The 17193-nt window shown below is 44.4% G+C and overlaps 1 protein-coding gene across 3 annotated transcripts in view; it reads right to left on the bottom strand.

Moving 5' to 3' along the window:
• PCSK2 (proprotein convertase subtilisin/kexin type 2) overlaps positions 1–16518 on the bottom strand; it is a 188964-nt gene extending 172446 nt beyond the window's left edge. Inside the window, exons 1-2 of one of the 3 annotated variants that reach the window (XM_045529543.1) lie at positions 16227–16518; positions 15115–15267 (exon numbers count right to left, since the gene is read on the bottom strand). In XM_045529543.1, the coding sequence (XP_045385499.1) occupies positions 15115–15234 (120 nt within the window). In that variant the 5' untranslated portion in view covers positions 15235–15267; positions 16227–16518. Of the gene's footprint in view, positions 1–15114; positions 15369–16226 lie in introns of those variants that run through there. The other 2 variants (XM_045529542.1, XM_045529544.1) reach the window with 2 other exon arrangements.
• Positions 16519–17193: the final 675 nt, after the last annotated feature.

Below are 17193 nucleotides of genomic sequence, written 5' to 3'. Positions count from 1 at the left end.
CATCTCTGGCACAGGGGAAAGGGCATAGGGTCAGAACAGCAGATACTGGATGACCTCCAAGGGCACAAACATTAATGAAAGGTCTGTGTGCAAATAAAAATTTTCTAGAACACTGCAGCTTTTGTGATTTAATTCCTGTTCATTAAAACCCACATTCTCTAGGGCAACATTAACATAAATATTTCATGTGTATTTTCCAGGCTCAATGGTTCTTAAATGTTTTCTCTATTTAACCCTGCTGATATACTCAGGATAATGTTAAGATTTAATAATAAAAAAAAGTGGAGGGAGGAAAAGAAAATGTAAGTGTGCTGTCTTTTGCTCTCCAAAGACTTGCGCCTTTGGCCACTGCCAGGTGGTATGAACTTCAAGTTTTGTTTCCTATTGCAGAAGGCATGACAGATCTGAGAATTTTTACACTAGAAAGGAACTTTGAGTTGGTAAGGGCCAGTAAGCATTGGGGGGACATATTTTACCATTATTCTGGCTTATTTTACTGATTTTTTTTTAGAAATTAATTTTGAATGGAGTCAAGGGAAAATTCTTCCTTGCATTGGAATTCCAATTAACAAATGTAGAAGTAATGGTAGAAATTGAATATCATCATTCAGGAAATACCACAGTAATAACTGTGGGTGGTAAGCATCACCAATGGATGCTAAAATTAATGGGTAAAATATAATAGTAAACAAGGGAAAATTGTATCTTCATAGTGGAGAAACCTGGCACAGACACCCTTAACCAAGTGATCTAAATCAACCTCACTGGTAATGAGACATGTCGAAATCATGTGCCTCATGGTATGGTGCCCTGAGAAGGACATATTAGTTATGTTCTTTTCTTGCTGAAAATACATAACGTGTATTTAACCAGGTAGAAACATTAGACAAACCCATAACTTGCCAGTATTCTTTAAAGTCATCATGTTCTTAAAAGACAAAGAAGGACTGCAGAACTTTTCCAACTTGGAAGAGACTAAAGAGACATCACAGTTAAATGCAATGCATATCCTAGATCGGATCCTGGATCAGAAAAAAGGATATGAATGGGACAATTGCAGAATTCTGAATAAAGACTGCAGATTAATTGATAGTATCAATGCTTATTTCCTGGCTTTGGTAATTATACTATGGTTATACAAGATGATAACTTTGGGGAGGCTGGTTAAAGGGTAAATGGGAACTTTACTATATTTTTTTAAATGATCTTTTTTTTATTGTGGTAAAATATATATGGCATCAAATTTTCCATTTTAACCACTTTTAAGTGTGCAGTTCAGTGGTATTCAGTACATTCACACTGTGCAGCCATCACTACCATCCATTTCCAGAACTTTTTCTTCATCCCAAACTGAAACTCTGTATCCATTAAACAATAACTCTCATTCCCCGCTCTCCTCTCCCCAGCAACCACCTTTCTACCTTCTGTCTCTATGAATTTGACTATTCTAACTACTTCCCATAAGTGGAATCATACAATATTTGACCTTTTGAGTCTGTCTTATTTCACTTAAGCAGAATGTCTTTAAGGTTCATCCATGTAGTAGCATGTGTCAGAATTTCCTTCTTTTTCAAGGGTGAATAATATTCCAAAATATATGCCCCACTTTGTTTATCCATTCATTTGTAGATGGACACTTGAGTTGCTTCTGCTTTCTGGCTCTTGTGAATAACAGTGCTGTGAACATGGGTGTACCTATATGCTATTTATGCAACAGATTTTGAGTCTAAAATTATTTCCAAGTTGCAAGTTAAAAAATGTAAAAATATTTAAAAATTTAAATGCGAAGGCTTTTAGAAGGGTTGTGTATTTTCTAGTTTCAAGTCAGAGGCCCCCATAATTCCTAATGTGACACAGAGGTCACTTTCCATGATTGTGTTACCTTAGGTGATTGAGGTCGATTGCCCAGATGAGAGGGAGCTCTAGGCAGAGATCCCAGGTCTCCTGACTGTAAATCTGCACCCTTCCCACCACACTGCTTCTGTTTCAATCCTGCTCTATGTCCCAACCCCACATAAAGATGAGTGAGACTCAGGGACGGCAGGACTGGTGGGTGACTTGTGACTTTGGATTCTTCCATGAGAAGAGCTCTCTTGGCTGTGGAAGAAAATGAAGCTAATTGATTTTACAGAGCTGAAATCGGAAACTCTGTCCAGCTTACTCTTGGGCAATAAACAGGTAAACTGATCACAAACCTAACAAAAGACCAACCTGCAGGCATTGGTTATTTTTCTGGCTCTTTTTTGCCTCCTGTCTTTGAGAAAAGACAAGATCCACTGTCTTCTGAGCATCTGAGAGGCAACTGCTTAAGAACATTGTGCAAGCCTGAGCCCTGCCATAGGGAGGGGGAGGGAAAGACAGACATTGTGCGACTTACAGTAGTATAAAGTGCTTGCCACCCACACAGACCTCAACATTGTAATGCTGATTGATGCATTCCTCAGTTTCTTAAGTAGAGTACTGATCTTACAAATAGCAAAGACATATTGAACACAGTGGTAGGTCCCCAAACACTCTTGAGTATCCCAGTAAGAAACCTCTCATATCGCCGTCATTTGGGATATTTTTAAACATTTTCTTCATTGAAACACATAAACACACTTCTTTTAAACCATCACCTTGTCCTCTTAATGCAAAATATGCATGGTTCCAGAAGGAAGGAGAAAAAGAAGTGAAAGAAGAATTCACAGCAAATTGTCAGCTTGAACGAGACAGTATAATGACACTGCTAACTCAGACTTGGCAGAGTTTTTAGAAATTCTCATTATGCCACAAAAATTTATGGATCCCAGCGATGCTGCTGCTCACTGTCTCCCTTCTCTCTCTCTTGCTTCCTTTCTCAGCTAAAGGACCTCTGTGAACCCACATACTCATTTTCTCCAGCAGGGAACCCCAGGGAACTGGCAGTCAATTGTAACAGATAAAAAGGCATGTAAAAATCCTCATGGAGCCCATTTCCTGTTTTTTTTTTTTTTTTTTTTTTTTTTTTAAGACTAGAGTTCTCTCCCCTTAGGCAATCCAGAGGGTCTGTGACCATGACCTCCACCCCAAATTTTGTGCATCTTTGCATTTACTTGCTATCAGGAGAATCCATGGCCTGTTAAAGATTCTCAGACGTATCCAGAGCCCCTGAACAGTTAAGACCTCCTGGATCAGACCCATCGCTTGTCCTTTGGGTGCTTTCTTTGCACTTGTCTGTTGTCTGGTTTTCATGGTCGAGTCAGGCTTAGTTGGGAGTCTAGTTTGGTAGAACATTGGACATCATTTCACATATAAGAATTTTATAAGCTTATTTTCAAGAGGCGCTGCTGTCAAGAGGCTTAAGGAATACAAACCAGGAGACGACATAATACATCAAGGATTGAAAACTGGCTCAGCTGATAATTGCTTGTTAATTTCATTCGGGGGCCTACCTTTTACAGACAAGGATGGGCTCCGCATTTTAGGCTTCCCAGAGACCATTCTTGATTTCCTGGGACTGCGTGCACTCTCTGTGGGCAGCACACCCCGCAGTGTGGGTGGGAGGGAAAAGGAAGTGGCAGTGGGTGTGGGGGGGCGAGGTGAGTGTCCCAGGCTCGGCCTTAAAAATGCTCATAGGCCCGTGAGGAAAAGAACAGTCAGGAAAATTATATTGTGCGATTGACAGAAACACATTACAGAAACAAAAAAGGATAGAAATAGAGATCTCAGCTGTGAATTAGGCAGGGTAAGTAGGAAGAGAAGAAAAAAAAGGATATGCTGGAAACTTCTATGGGAGAGGCAGCGTTGATCAGTATGATTTAGATACCAGTAAAAGGCCTCCCTTTGCCCCAAAAGTTTCCCTCTCAATCCCGACCTAAATTTCATTGTTGTGTGTGCATTGAATGCTTAGTCTCCTGAAAGTGTGATTGTCACTGGGAGGGGTAACATAAGTCATGGGCAGCTAATGTCTCAACTGAGATTTACTGACAGGAGAGAGGTCTCTGGGGCCAGAAAGGAAGGCAGGAGATTTAAGAGAGGCAGGAATTGGGGTGGGGGTGGGGTTCCCAAAGGCATAGTCCTGCCTCTATTACAACCGCGCCTCAGTTAGCCTGGATAATCTCTTGTTTATAAGTTCTAACCACTCACCTGTACTAACTTGCATCTTTCCTTTAACCAAAGTTCCTCTTCCTTAAAGCTCAGACCTCGGATCATGCCTCTCAGCTATTTGAATCTTTTCACTTCTTCCTGTTTTGCCTTGGAAAGAGAAATGGACAAACAGCGGGTCTGGAGCATGACCGGTGAAGACCACCTCTTTTCCTGCTCAACACTCTTCATTCACCTGATGACTCTATTGGACCAATAGTAATTCCCTCAGGCTATCAGAGAAAGTGATCAGTAGTTGAATGTTGGAGAGAATAGCAAACACGTGGAGAAAGCCTGCTGCTCTGATGGCTGAGGAGTCCCAGAGGTCCTCATTAAATTTCTGTAGCATTAGAGAGAGAGCCTCTCAGTTGCATGGGTATCAATCACATATCACTGTGATCATGTTGTGTTACACATCACCAAACGTCTTAGTAGCTTAAAAACAGCCACCATATATTTAGCTCACAATTTCATGGGTCAACAATTGAGGCTCACTGAGTGGCTGTTCAGGTGGTGACTGGGCTACTCACGCACCTGTTGTCAGCTGCGCTTCATCTAGTAGGCTCTGCAGTGGTTGGCTGTTGGCTGGGGCCCCTCAGTTCTCCTCCACGTGGTCTCTTCTGCTCCGGCAGCCTAGCCCAGGCTCATTCTCATAGATGAGGATGGTACCATAGGAAAATCCAATAGTGCAAGAGACCAAATGGAAAAGTGCAAGGCCTCTTGAGTCCCAGGCTGGGAACTAGCACACCAGCAGTTCTGCCACCTTGTTTTGGCCAAAGGAAGTCAGGGGCCAGCCCAGAAGTAAAGTAGGGGAGGACTACAAAGTTCCCAGGCAACTATGGGGTCAGGTGGGGGGCGTCACTGTAGACATCAAGAAAATCAACCTGCCACACTAAGAGTGGATCAGGAGGTCCACGCTAAGACCAGACCTCCCAGACCAGCTCCAAACGTGTATGAAAGTGCTGTCTGATGCTTTGGGACATTCTGATTGCCATCTCCCCCTAGAAGGCAGTACATGAATGCCAATATTTTCTGATTTGCTACATGGGAAAACTGACGCGTGACAAAAGCCATCCTCACTGCCAGGACACAAACCAGGGGGTTGCCAGTTCCCAGCAGAAAGCAGCTCCAAGAAGAGATATGGTTGTCAATTCCCATTGTCCCAATATGCCAGAATCCTCACAAGTGTTATCTCACAATCATGATCATGGCAGTTCTGCAAGGGGGGTGTCACTATCTCCACTTTAGACAGGAGGTGACAGAGGTTCAGAGAAGCTCATTTGAACTCAGGTCTGGCTGACTGGTACTCTCCCTTCCATTTTTCATTCTCCCTAAAATTTATATCTGACATAGGACTTGTCTCCGGCCAGGTCAAAAATCAAGAATAATTTTTATTGTTTATTTTTCAATATATTAATATTTTAATTACCTAGGCTTAGGGTTGAGGGGATGGTTTCTGCATATTGCTAATATCTGCCCAGAGACCACTATTGATTTCCCTGGGTTGTGTGCAAGGCGATCTGAAGTCAGTGACAATTCTGAAGCTTATTAACAGACAGGTCTGAATGTCAACTTCCGAGCAAGGGGCAGAAAAAAGACAGGAGGGTGTGAGGCTGGGCATGAAGGGCCCACTGCTCATGTCTCCGTGATGTGGGGACTCCTTAAAGTATGCCTGGGGCTTACTTTAAAGTTATTTGTGTTTTGCAGCATAAATCCCCTCCCCACACGCCGAACATCTGGACAGCTTCAGGAAAATACTTGCCAGTCACAAAAGCTTTGGGTAAGTGGTAAGGCTTTACTGGTGTGGGGAAATCAAGGTAGTGGCTGAGTTTCACACTTGAGTCACCGTCGTGAAGAATGCAGAGATTGCATGTGAGGGATGGAGACATAGTGTGTTAACTGGGAAGTTTTTTGAAGCAGAAATCTGGATCCAAAAGTAAAATGTGGACCCTTCCCCCACTCTCAGAATTTATAGAAATATTGGGAAGGGTTAGGACTTCTACAGGGGACATAATGGGGGTTTGAGTGGGTCTTATGTAGATTCCAAGGGTTCAGGTATTTCTAGTTAACACCTGGATTACACAGATAAGAAAAGTGAGATTCAGAAAGTTAAATGATTCGGTTATGGTCACACTGCTCTACAGTGGCAGAGGTGGGACAAAACCTCATTGTTGCTGAGGAAGTTTAACCCAGCTCAATTTCATAGAGGGAGAGACCTAAATGTTAGTTTTGAGTCAATGTACACATTTTTGGCAGTAATTTTTAATTTTTGAAATAATGTCAGACTTGCAGAAAAGTTGCGAGAGTGCAAAGAACTTTTATAGACCTGTTACCCAGAGTCCCCAGTTGTTAACATTTTACTGCATTGCAAAAATTATTTCTCTTTATATACATATTAATAAAATAAATTATCTTCTAATTTATTTATATATATTTATTCGTTTATTTTTAAGACTAGTCAAGTGCAGTAGTGAGAAGGGGGGAAGTAGTAGGACAAGGAGTTCAGTCTGTAACTGAACAATCAAGTGAGATAACGCACTCCCTCTGGACCAGCCTATTTTCTAATTTATAGACATCATTAATATGTTGTCAATTGTCTTCATAATATCTTTTATAGCAAAAAAAAAAAAAAAAAAAAAAGAACAGTCTGGCCCAAAGTTCGATCCAGGATCACATGTTGCATGTAGTTGTCACTTCTCTTTCAGTCTGAAAGAGTTTCTTAGTCTATTTGTCTCTGTCTTTCATGGCCTTAATACTTTTGAAGAGTACAAGCCAGTTATTTTGTAAAATGTCCCTCAGCTGAGGATCACCTGCTGCTTTCTCATCATTAGATTGAAGCGTTGCATCTTGTCAGGGATATTACACGTCGTGGTGTGCACACCTGGGTGTAAGGTACACAGTCTTTTACCATGGCTACCTCGGGTTGAGACGAACTGCTCTGGGTGCACCCACCTAAGGGTGAACTTATAAACCGAGTGCAAGACACGGTTGTGGGCACACTCAGTGCTCCTGGCTCACACGTTTCTGAGCATCCAAGTGTAAAAATGCCAAATAGCTAAAAAGTACAGCCTATTTCAGTGGTTTCCAATTGCTATAATTATCCCAAAAATAAGCAACTCATTTTTAATGAACACAGAGTATGTAGCTTCTATTTATTTATTTATTTTTTTATCATCCTTTTCCTTTTAATTTGAGGCTGGGCATGGCTGGGCAATGGAGAAGAAAAGGGAGATGTGAGGAGCTGGATGTTTTGAGTGAAGCCAATGACTCCAGAACTATAAAGGGATAAAATAATTGAAGCGACTCAACAAGAAGCCTTTCCATTCTCAGAGGTAGAGTGACATATGGCTGCACAGAAAATCATATGCTGTCTCATAAAAACCCATCAATGAGAAACAGCGCAAGGCAATTTCATACAGAAGGCAAACAAGCCACATTATTTAGATGAATAAAGTAAATATGATTTCACTAGTGGAGTGGAAGTCTCGACGGCTCCGTTAAGCAGATGCTTTCATGCAGTGGAGAAGCCTAATTGTTTATGTGCATTTCCAGCTCCTGTTTACAGGAGGAGGCCTGTGGAGCGAGGTCATCATGTCTTTGAGTAACCAGATGTGACAGCAGATATCACTCAGCCTCAACTGGTTAGGGTGTGTTACCAGCTTATCACGGTCTAAGAAGTCCTTTGCATGTAGAACCAGAGACTAATTGCCAAAACAGAGTTTTCCTACACCCTGACTCATAAAATAGGTATTTGTAAGAGCTGGATGGAGACATCAGGTCAGGTGAAGTCTTATAAACTAGCCTATAGAACTAGCATATTATTATATGCTTTCCTTTGCACATGAACTTGAATATGTCGTCTTTCTAACTGTATAACCCACCCCTTTCAGTGTGCCTCATCTTCATAGGGCTCAACAAAAACATGTTAATAAAATAACAACATATGGATGGGTATTCTTCTGGAATTAGCTGATTTGTAAGGTGCTGTGCATCAGGGAAACAAGGGGAGAGAGAGGAAAGTCATCCATCTAGCACTCTGGACACCTGGTTCCAGGCCCACCCTGCCCACTCCTAAGCACTTGTGTTTCATGGATAACACTCAGCTCTTCTGTGATTCCAGCAGCCACTCTTCCCCATAACCAGGAGCACGACAATATGAAATGGCTTGGGTTATCCATAGGTGTTCACTATTCTAGGACTGAGCTAACAGTCCACAGTGGGATTCAAACTATGATTTACCCTAAGAATTGAACAACTGATTTATATCATGTCTAGAATGACAACAAGGTAATGCAACATGCAGAAGGTACCTGATGCTGAGTTTCACCCCACGGAACTATTTCTTTCTAGCCTCAGGCAAAATTTCCATACATCGTACCAGAAAGGGAAATTTAAGAACAAGCATTATTCCTTTGGACTATCAGAGAGTAAGCTACCCATCAGGTGAGCGGGGATCACAGTGATATACCACTGTCTTTTCTTTCCTTTTTGGCTTCTAAGTTAGGGAGTCTGTTCTAGATTCATGTATTTATATGTCAGGGAAGGAAGCAGGATGTATTTAATTGTTTTGCTCTTAGCTGGACTAAACTCCATGGACAGAACTGGCTGTTCTACCAACTATTCATTGTGACTTCAAGGACAATAATTAATCAAGCCATTAGTATCACTGATGTCATAAGCCAGTGGCAATGGGATCAAAGATGCATAACCTGACTTCTTTGTAGCACCATCCATTAAAAGGGATGGTGAAACCTGCTGCGAGGACATGAGTGATTCTACAGGACAAAGAAACTAGGCAGAGATTGAGGTCCCTCCAACTCACTATTAGCTTAACTTGCTCTCCTCTATACAGCCACTCTATCATAGTTTCCAAGTACCCTTCAATGCCTCCTTCAACCCACTTGTGAAATCCAAAACTCCTCAGCATGGTGTGATTGACCCCGTTTTAACTGGCCCCAGTTCACTTATTTGACCTCATCTCCCAGTCTCTTGGCACTTAGCCAGCGAACACTACTTGCAATCCTTCTAAAATCCCTGTGCACTTTATTGCACATCCTGTGCTCTCCTCTATAAACCCCCTTTCCTTTAAACCTGTTGAAATTATAAGCCTCAGTGTATCATTGTCTGCTTTGTGAAGGCTTTCCTTCTGCTGGCAGTCATTGCCTCACATGCACTGTATCTTAACTCTATCACAAAACTTGCCAATACTCTGCTTGTTTACAAAGAGCACTCCCACTCCTCTGTGGTTCCTTGAAGTCAGATCTGTATATTAGCCAACTTTAGGTCCCCTGAGTAGCAGATGGAGTTAATATTCTGCCTGCCTTTTCTGGGCCCCACTCTGGAGGTTACCATACAGAGTACCTACACATGCCAACGTCTTTCATGCACCAGAAATGCCAGGGATGTGATGCCCTCCAGGAGCTACCCCCAACCAAGGAAAAAATGGTAGCTGGTGGTTATGTTTCCCAGATTCCTCACCCGTTGATGGGGCAACTCAGAGATATTGTAACTCTCAAAGGTCCTGTAGTAGAAGATTGGAAGAACGGTCCCCGTTTTGTTCATGTGACCCTGTATCCATTCCCTGGGTTAGTCCTCTCCCACACTGACTCTAAGATTGGTCACATGACTTGCTTTGGCCAATGGGACTTAGTAAATATGGCACAAACAAAGACTTAAAAAGTATTTTCACACTGGGTTTTGATCTCTCCTCCAGCTACTGAAAGCTTTCTTACACCAATGGGATTGAATTCCAGTTGTCTCACTTTTTCCCAAGGCATATTGTTGGAACATTAAGACACAATTAAATGGGTAGGAGTAGAAATTCCAAATATATGTATCTGACAAAAATTACTATCCGTAATGGGTAAAGAAAGAAAATGAATAAAAAATGAAGATGGACAGCCCTGAAGAAAAACTTTTCAGGGCAAAATACCTGAACAAATATTGTATAAATCATCAGTAAGCAAATGCAGAAGTGCTCCACTTTAACTGATCATCAGGAAAATTCAAATCAAAATCATAATGAGACACTACTACCTACTCACCAGAATGGCTAAAAGAAAATAGGTGTTAAATATCAAATGGTAGTGAGAGTACAGAACAGCTGGAACGCTCACGTACAGCTGGTGGGAATGTAAATGGGCATAACTACTTTGGAAAACTGTGTGGCTGTTTGTAGTAGGCAGAATTCGGAGATGGCCCGAATTATGGTTTCGGTTCCCTGGTGGAGACATCCTATGCAATCACCTCCTCTTGAGCATGGGCAGTGTGGGGAGGACTGTGAAGATGATGGATCTCTCTTCTGGGATTAGAGTCCACAAAAGTGAAGAGATGTATCAAATGTAATTAAATTCCCAAATCAGTCGACTTTGAGTTCATCAAAAAACCAAAAGGGAAATTATTCTGGTGAGCCTGATCTAATCAGATCAACCTTAAAAAAGGGACTAGGCTCTTTCTGAAGGAAGAGATTTGAAGTGTAGGAGTATGAAATGGCCCACAGAGGGGCGTGTTGTGAGGTCATGAAGGCAGCCTCCAGGAGCTGAGAGTGGTCCTGCCCCAGCAGCCAGCAAGAAAATGAAGACTTCAGGTCTAAAACCAGAAGAAATTGAATTCTTCTAAAAACCTGAACATGCTCGGAAGTGAATTGTTTCTTGGTCAAGCCTCTAGATGAGAAACAGCAGGCTGTACCTTCTTTCATCCTGTGACGACTTGAGCAGAGGACCCAACTCCAATGTGCCAGACTCCTAACTCATGGAAACTATGAAATAACAAATTTGTGTGGTTTTAGGCCACTAGGTTTTTAGTGATTTGTTACACAGCAATAGAAAACTGATGGAGCCTCCTAAAGCTGAATGTATGCATACCCTTTGCCTCAACAATTCTGCTCCTAGGAATTACCAACAGACTGGCAGATATGTGTTTGCCAGAATACATATACTTCAGTATCTACAAAAGCGATATTTATAATAGCCCGAACTGAAAACAACACAAGTGAACAAGAGGAGGACCTAGGGATGCTGATAATATTTTGTTTCTTGATCTGGGTGCTGGTTACACATGTATGCTCAATTTGTGAAAATTTATTGAGCTGAGCTCTTTTCTCAGTTACACTTCAATAAAAGTGAAATGACCAGAAATTTATTCTTTTACTACTCGACAGCAAAATTATTACTAGATTGTTTTTAAAATGAAAAGAGTCTCACACATATAAAAATGATCACATGATTTTACTTGTGTAATCACCCCAGCATCGGTCCTCTGTGGATAAAAAACAAAACACACATAATAAATCAAAACCACCTAATTATCAGGTTAGCTTTTTTTTTTCCAACCTTAACTGTTGATTTAAAAAAAAAAAACTTAACTCTTACTTGATTTTTGCACATTGCTTCAGTAAAAATTTTTGTTTTCTGTTTTAGAGGAATTAAAATTAGCAGCGTTATTGAGAATTTTAAAATACTCTTTGGAATAATGCTTTTGTCATTATTGTAAACTCACTCGCTCTCCTGGATATATATGTCTTCTCTGGTGGATATAGGTTTTTGGACCAGGTCCAGGTCATGATAGTAAAATAAAAAACCTTAATCTCTATACACCTCAGGTAAAGTTATAGGTATTTTTACTCTATTCTAGAGAAGAAACAGAAATATTTTATTTATATGTTTCTTATAAGAATCAAATAAATAATTGACAAATATTTATTGAATATTTCATATACAGGCCACCATGCTAGACACAGGGACAATAAAAAAACATAGGACATAGTACATCATTTCTTCTCCTGGAAGATTTATAGTCTATCTGAAGAAGTACATACATATACACGTTAGTTAATGATACATATTCATATATTAATATCATGTAAATTGTAAATATAGAAAAAGGTGGGAAAAAAAAGAAAAGAAAGGAACAATATCAGAAATCTAAAATGATGCCTCAAGAGCAGAGTTCTTGGCAGTCAGGGAGGGCTTCCTGGAGGCAGCATGATGTAGAAAAGCAATTATTTTCAGTCAAGCAAATTTGGTTTTAAATCTGACTCCTCACTTTCCAGATATGAACAGTTACTTAACCTCTTGGAAGGTTAAGATTTTTATCTCAGAATCAGGGCTGATGCCAGTAATTTCTGTCAGAGGTTTGTGCGATTAGAAGAAGATGTCAAATAGCTATTTAGTAAAATAGGAGTTTCCTCTAGCCTTCATATGGATGAATAAATAATCATGGAGAATCTTTGGGGTCTGACACTGAGCATCAGAGAGGAGGGCAGTAGGGAGTTGGGAGGCACACTGAATGTCAGAGCAAGGAAGGAGAAGGACATATTAGGGGTCTAAAATGCAAAGAGAATAACAAACATTGGCAAAAGTATAGAGCAGTATGATGGAAGCAAGTCAGGACAGTGTTTGGAAAACCTGGAATAACATAAAGCTAAGGAAGTTTCCTTGGAGGCTGGCAAGTACAGTAATGTGCTAGTTACAGTCAGAAAACCAGAAATATAGAAGATACCATTCCTGAACATTTACCTTTCAAGTGGAAAGACAATACTTACACTGATACTTACTTCCATACATGAAATGACTGAGGACAAGTGACAGAACATACTAGCTTACGTTGTACAGGCTTTTCCTAGTGGGCCCAGAGGAATTTGGGGAAGGGGAAGCTCACTGTGGTCCATAGCATCAGGGAAGGTTTGGCTTCAGGTCTTGAAGAATGGGCAGGACATGGATCCAAAGGAGGAGGAGAAGATTTATTCTAGGCAGGTGTTGGACCATGCATGCCCACCAGGCAGAGGTATCTTGTTATAGACTGCTTGTTACTTAAATGTGTACCAGGGCAAAAATCACTGGAGTTGGTTAAGGGGTACTACCAGAAAGATAATGGAGAGATAAGGAGAGAAGTTGTAAGGTGAGAAGCCATTTCTCCCAGATGGGAATTAAAAGTTTGAGGCTGTGGCCAGTGTCCTCTTCAAGAAAGAATGAGGGAGAAACAGGCCTAGTTATCTGATCTCTGATTTTAAGGGTATATGTTCAAAGGGAGAGAAAGCCATTGGGAGGCCAGGTCTGCCTACCCCATGAAAAGGTGCAGGGGTGGGGGAGGGAGCCACAGGTTTCTGCAGCCCCATTACACTCAACAATTAAAGTCTCTTTTCTGCATACCCCAATGTCCAACATACCCTGCAAAGCTTGGTTTGGTAGGTGCTAAGGAGTAAGAGCGTGGGTTCACCTCTGACAGATCTAGATTTAAATCCTTGCCTGTTTTTATCTTGTCCTCCTATCTGAACCAATTTCCTCATCAATGCCATAGGCTCAATAATGACAGTAGCTTCCCCAGAGTTGTTGAGAAGATTAAGTAAGAATGTATGTAAGGACTCCAGCACATAAAGGTTCCTTATAACCGTCAGCTAATAATAATCACTATAATATAGAGCCCTGGGTCTCGCCAAGTTTGGGGTGGGGGGAAGGAAGGAGGGTCTGCTTGTTTATTGTGCTGGCAGCACTCTCCAAACAGTCCCCAGAACGACAGCGGGGTGCTCCCTCAGCTGGCTCCTTCTGTCCCCTGCTCCACCCACGCTTCCCGGGAGCAACAAGTTCCTCTCTGCAAGACCCGCCCGCGCACTACTGGCAGACCCGGCGCCTCCTCCCAGACCTCGGTCAAACTCCTTGCCAAACCCACCTGGGATCGAAATCCCGGCTGCTGCCTAAACCCTTTGGAGGCGGGAGAGCCCGCGGCACCCGAGGGAGCCCCCGCGGTGGCTGGAGGAGAGGCGGGTGGCGTGGGAAGTCGGGACAGAAAAGACTCATAGGAGCCCCCAGTCCGCGCGGCCCTTCAAGGCAAAGACAACAACCAGAAGTACCCACCGCTCATCTGCTCCTTTTATGCCTCTCTCCTCCTGGGGTCGGGAGGGAAGAGATGGAACCCGGAATCTCACTGACCGCCCTCCAGCCCTCTGGGAGCCAAATCAATCACACCCTTCTGTCCTTCGGGTTTCCCTCGCCCCAGCTTCTCCCTGCACCTACACTCCAGCCTTCCCTGCGCCAGGTCCGGTAAGGACACTGGAGATCCCTGACAGATATTTCGCAGGAACAGCAGGCAGGTCAGCCATGGCCCCCACCCAGCGCTCTCCTGTCCCCTGACCTCCCGAGGTGGGTACCCTGGGGTCTCCGAAGGAGTCTCCAGGCGTTCTAGGCTGGGAGCCTCATCCAGCTGCCCAAAGTGTTGAACTCTCACAACTTCTTGGAACGGGGATCCCCACGCTCTCGTGGGAAAGCCAGGCTGGCCGCCCACATATCAGGAGGGGACACCTCGACTTCTCACAGGGAATTCCCCTCAAAATCTACCTCTCCAGCTCCTATCGCCGGGAGCTGAGAACTAGGGAGCCAACCAGAAGTGCGCTCCGGGGGTGGGAGGTCGAGGGCTGGGGCGGGGGAGTAGAAGTTCCGCCCCAGTTTTGGAGGGATCAGTTCAGGTTTCCAAGTATCCTAGAGTCGGGGAGCTGCTGTTCCCGGCGAAGAGCAGGGATTGAAGTCACTGGGAGGGAAGTCCTCCCGGCGCGGGGTTGGAGAAGCACCGAGGTGAATTGCAATGTCCAAGCTTCGAGCCCCATGGGTAGGAAACTATTCTTTCTCCGGGTGATGGGGGTGGGGGAGACATCCCTGGCCAAGCAGCCGATGCCAAGCCCAGCTGTTCAGGGCTTCATCCCTCCATCTCTCGGGAGCCTCGAGAACTTGGTACCTCGGACAGCATCCCGGGAGCATGGCATCTTTTAAAAGGTGTTATCCTATTTTCATCAGCAAGTCAAAGAGCAATAAATTATTTTGATGACCTTACTAGTCCAGATGAAGGACATTTTAATTACATAACCCGTGAAAGATCACTGGAGGCAATATCGTGTTAAAGAGCCGATGGCAGAATATCTGCATCGCAGGAGAAAGAGAGAAAACTTGCAGATCTGCGAGGAGATTGCGCAGGGCTGCCCCCCGTTTTGAAACAACATGCGAAATGCATGGGAGAGCTTACCTTTCGGACCCCAAAGCCGTGTTCTGCTGCAACTTGGCGAGCTTCTTCCTCTCCCCCTTTATGCAACTCCACAAGAAAATGATTCGTGAAGACGGGTCTCTCAGCAGATGCAAACACCATGACACAGAAGAGGAGCCCCGCACCCGCCTTCCACTGGGAGACACAACCACCCTTCATCCTTCTTTGGGAGTGAAAAGTGGTGCCAGGAGGCGCGCAGGCTGGCGGAGCAGGGGACCCAGAGGAAAGGTGCAAATAAAAAAAAAACTATATATATGTGTGTGTTTGTGTGTATGTGTGTGTATATGTATATAGTTTAAAAAAATCTTTGTATAGAGAAAGAGACTGAACAGGGGCTCGAGAAGCGGCAGATCAGCGTGTGTTCTTCTCCAGCAACGGGCTGGCTGGGGAGCCGTGCGGTCGGGCTGCCCGGCTCGCGGGCAGGGGTGCGAATGTGGGGAGCCGTGTGTACCGGAGAGAAAGAGCGAGTGTATGTCTGTGCTTGATGCTAAATCTGCATTTTCAGCTCCTCCTCAGCTCCAATTCCACAGGGGCTGGAGGAGAGCACCAGCCCGGGTGACGTGCGCCCGCCAGCCGCCAATGAGGGCGGGAGGAGCGGCGGGCCCCGCCCTGGGACGCCCCGGGCCCGCCCCCGCCCGCCCCCGGCCCGGCCCGGCCGCCTCCGCCGGCGGGGGGCGCCGCGCCGCCAGCCCGCGCCCCCGCCCCTCTCAGCACCCCGGAGAGCTCCCCCGTCTCCGCCCGGGCGGCCGCCGGCCCAGGAAAATCCCCCCAGCTGTAATCAGGCCGGCGGCGGCGAGTGATGTCATTGTTTGTGGAAATCTGAAGGCTCTGGGAAGGGAATTGCAGCGTGTGCGGCTCTCAGAGGCCCCGAGGGGAGCTGGGGCACCGGCCTCTCCCTGTGCCTCTTCCCTGCTTAAGGCCCCTGCAAAACATCTCTCTCTCTCATGCACACACACAAACGCGCACTCTCCAGGCATCCTTGCCTCCCCCTTTCCCAGTAACAAAGCAAAGATTGACCCGCCCCGGTCACTCTGGGCAGATCCCCCGGGAGGTTTGCTCTCCTTCCTGGCACCAGGAAGGTTGGGGAAAGTGGCCTTCCGGGGGTGAGACTTAAGGGGGCTAGAGTGCAGGAACGAGCTTGCTTGCTTGCTTTCTTTTTCTTGTGGGCTCCAGGCAGGTCAGGAGCTAAGCAGCTGGGAAGCCAAGCAGAAGACCAGGCTTGCCCCCTGTCAGCGTCTGTGACAGGAGGGGACTCCTGCAGGAGTCCCGGCTGCGCCACCAAAACTGCCTTCAGGTCAGGAGAGACGCAGCCGGGATTGACACGCCTGGAGGTGTATTCTCAGACTGGGGACGTGCGGCTGCACAAGGACAGCCAGGGTGCGAGTTTGGGAAGGCGTAGCCACTGATCCCAGGCGCTGGGCCAAGACTCCCGCTCAGCGTCCTCGGCTGGAGGCGAATACAGGCCAAGTAGCAGGGGGACAACTAAGTTATCCAGTTAAGACATGTCCACTCACGCTGGAGGCTGCTAACTGCCGCCGACTGACTTGCCCTTCTTGCCTGAGAGGGAGGAAACAGGAAAGCTCTGTCTGTAACAAAATGAGGATGATTGTTTTTAAGCAGCTTATATGTTGTTGTATTACAGAGTATTTACACTGATCTCGTTTATCATTTAGCTCCAAAGTTCAAAATCCTGCTTTACTTGAATAAGAGGTAAGAGATCTTTTCTTAGGAGCTTAAGTGTATGCAATTCAGAGAGAGAGAGAGAAAGAAAGAGAGAGAGAGAGGAGGAGGGGAGGAGAGAGGAGGGGGAGGAGAGGAGAGGAGAGGGAGAATTTATACTATTGACACATTATAGACACACTCATATATATATATATACACAGAACTCTCCCTTTTCATTTTAGCATGAAGTCAGAATCTATACAAGAAAAACACTATTGAGGGAAATAAATACACTTTTAAAGCTATGGGTCACACTGTATTCAGAGCAAGTCTAGTTGCTGACATAAAACTATGGGCATTGCTGAGGATTTTGATTAAAACATAAGTATACCATTACTA

Source organism: Lemur catta, chromosome 17 (genome assembly GCF_020740605.2).
Source record: "Lemur catta isolate mLemCat1 chromosome 17, mLemCat1.pri, whole genome shotgun sequence".
Lineage (NCBI taxonomy): Eukaryota > Metazoa > Chordata > Mammalia > Primates > Lemuridae > Lemur > Lemur catta.
Note: the sequence above shows the minus strand (reverse complement) of the source record. Positions and strands in the feature narration are given on the sequence as shown.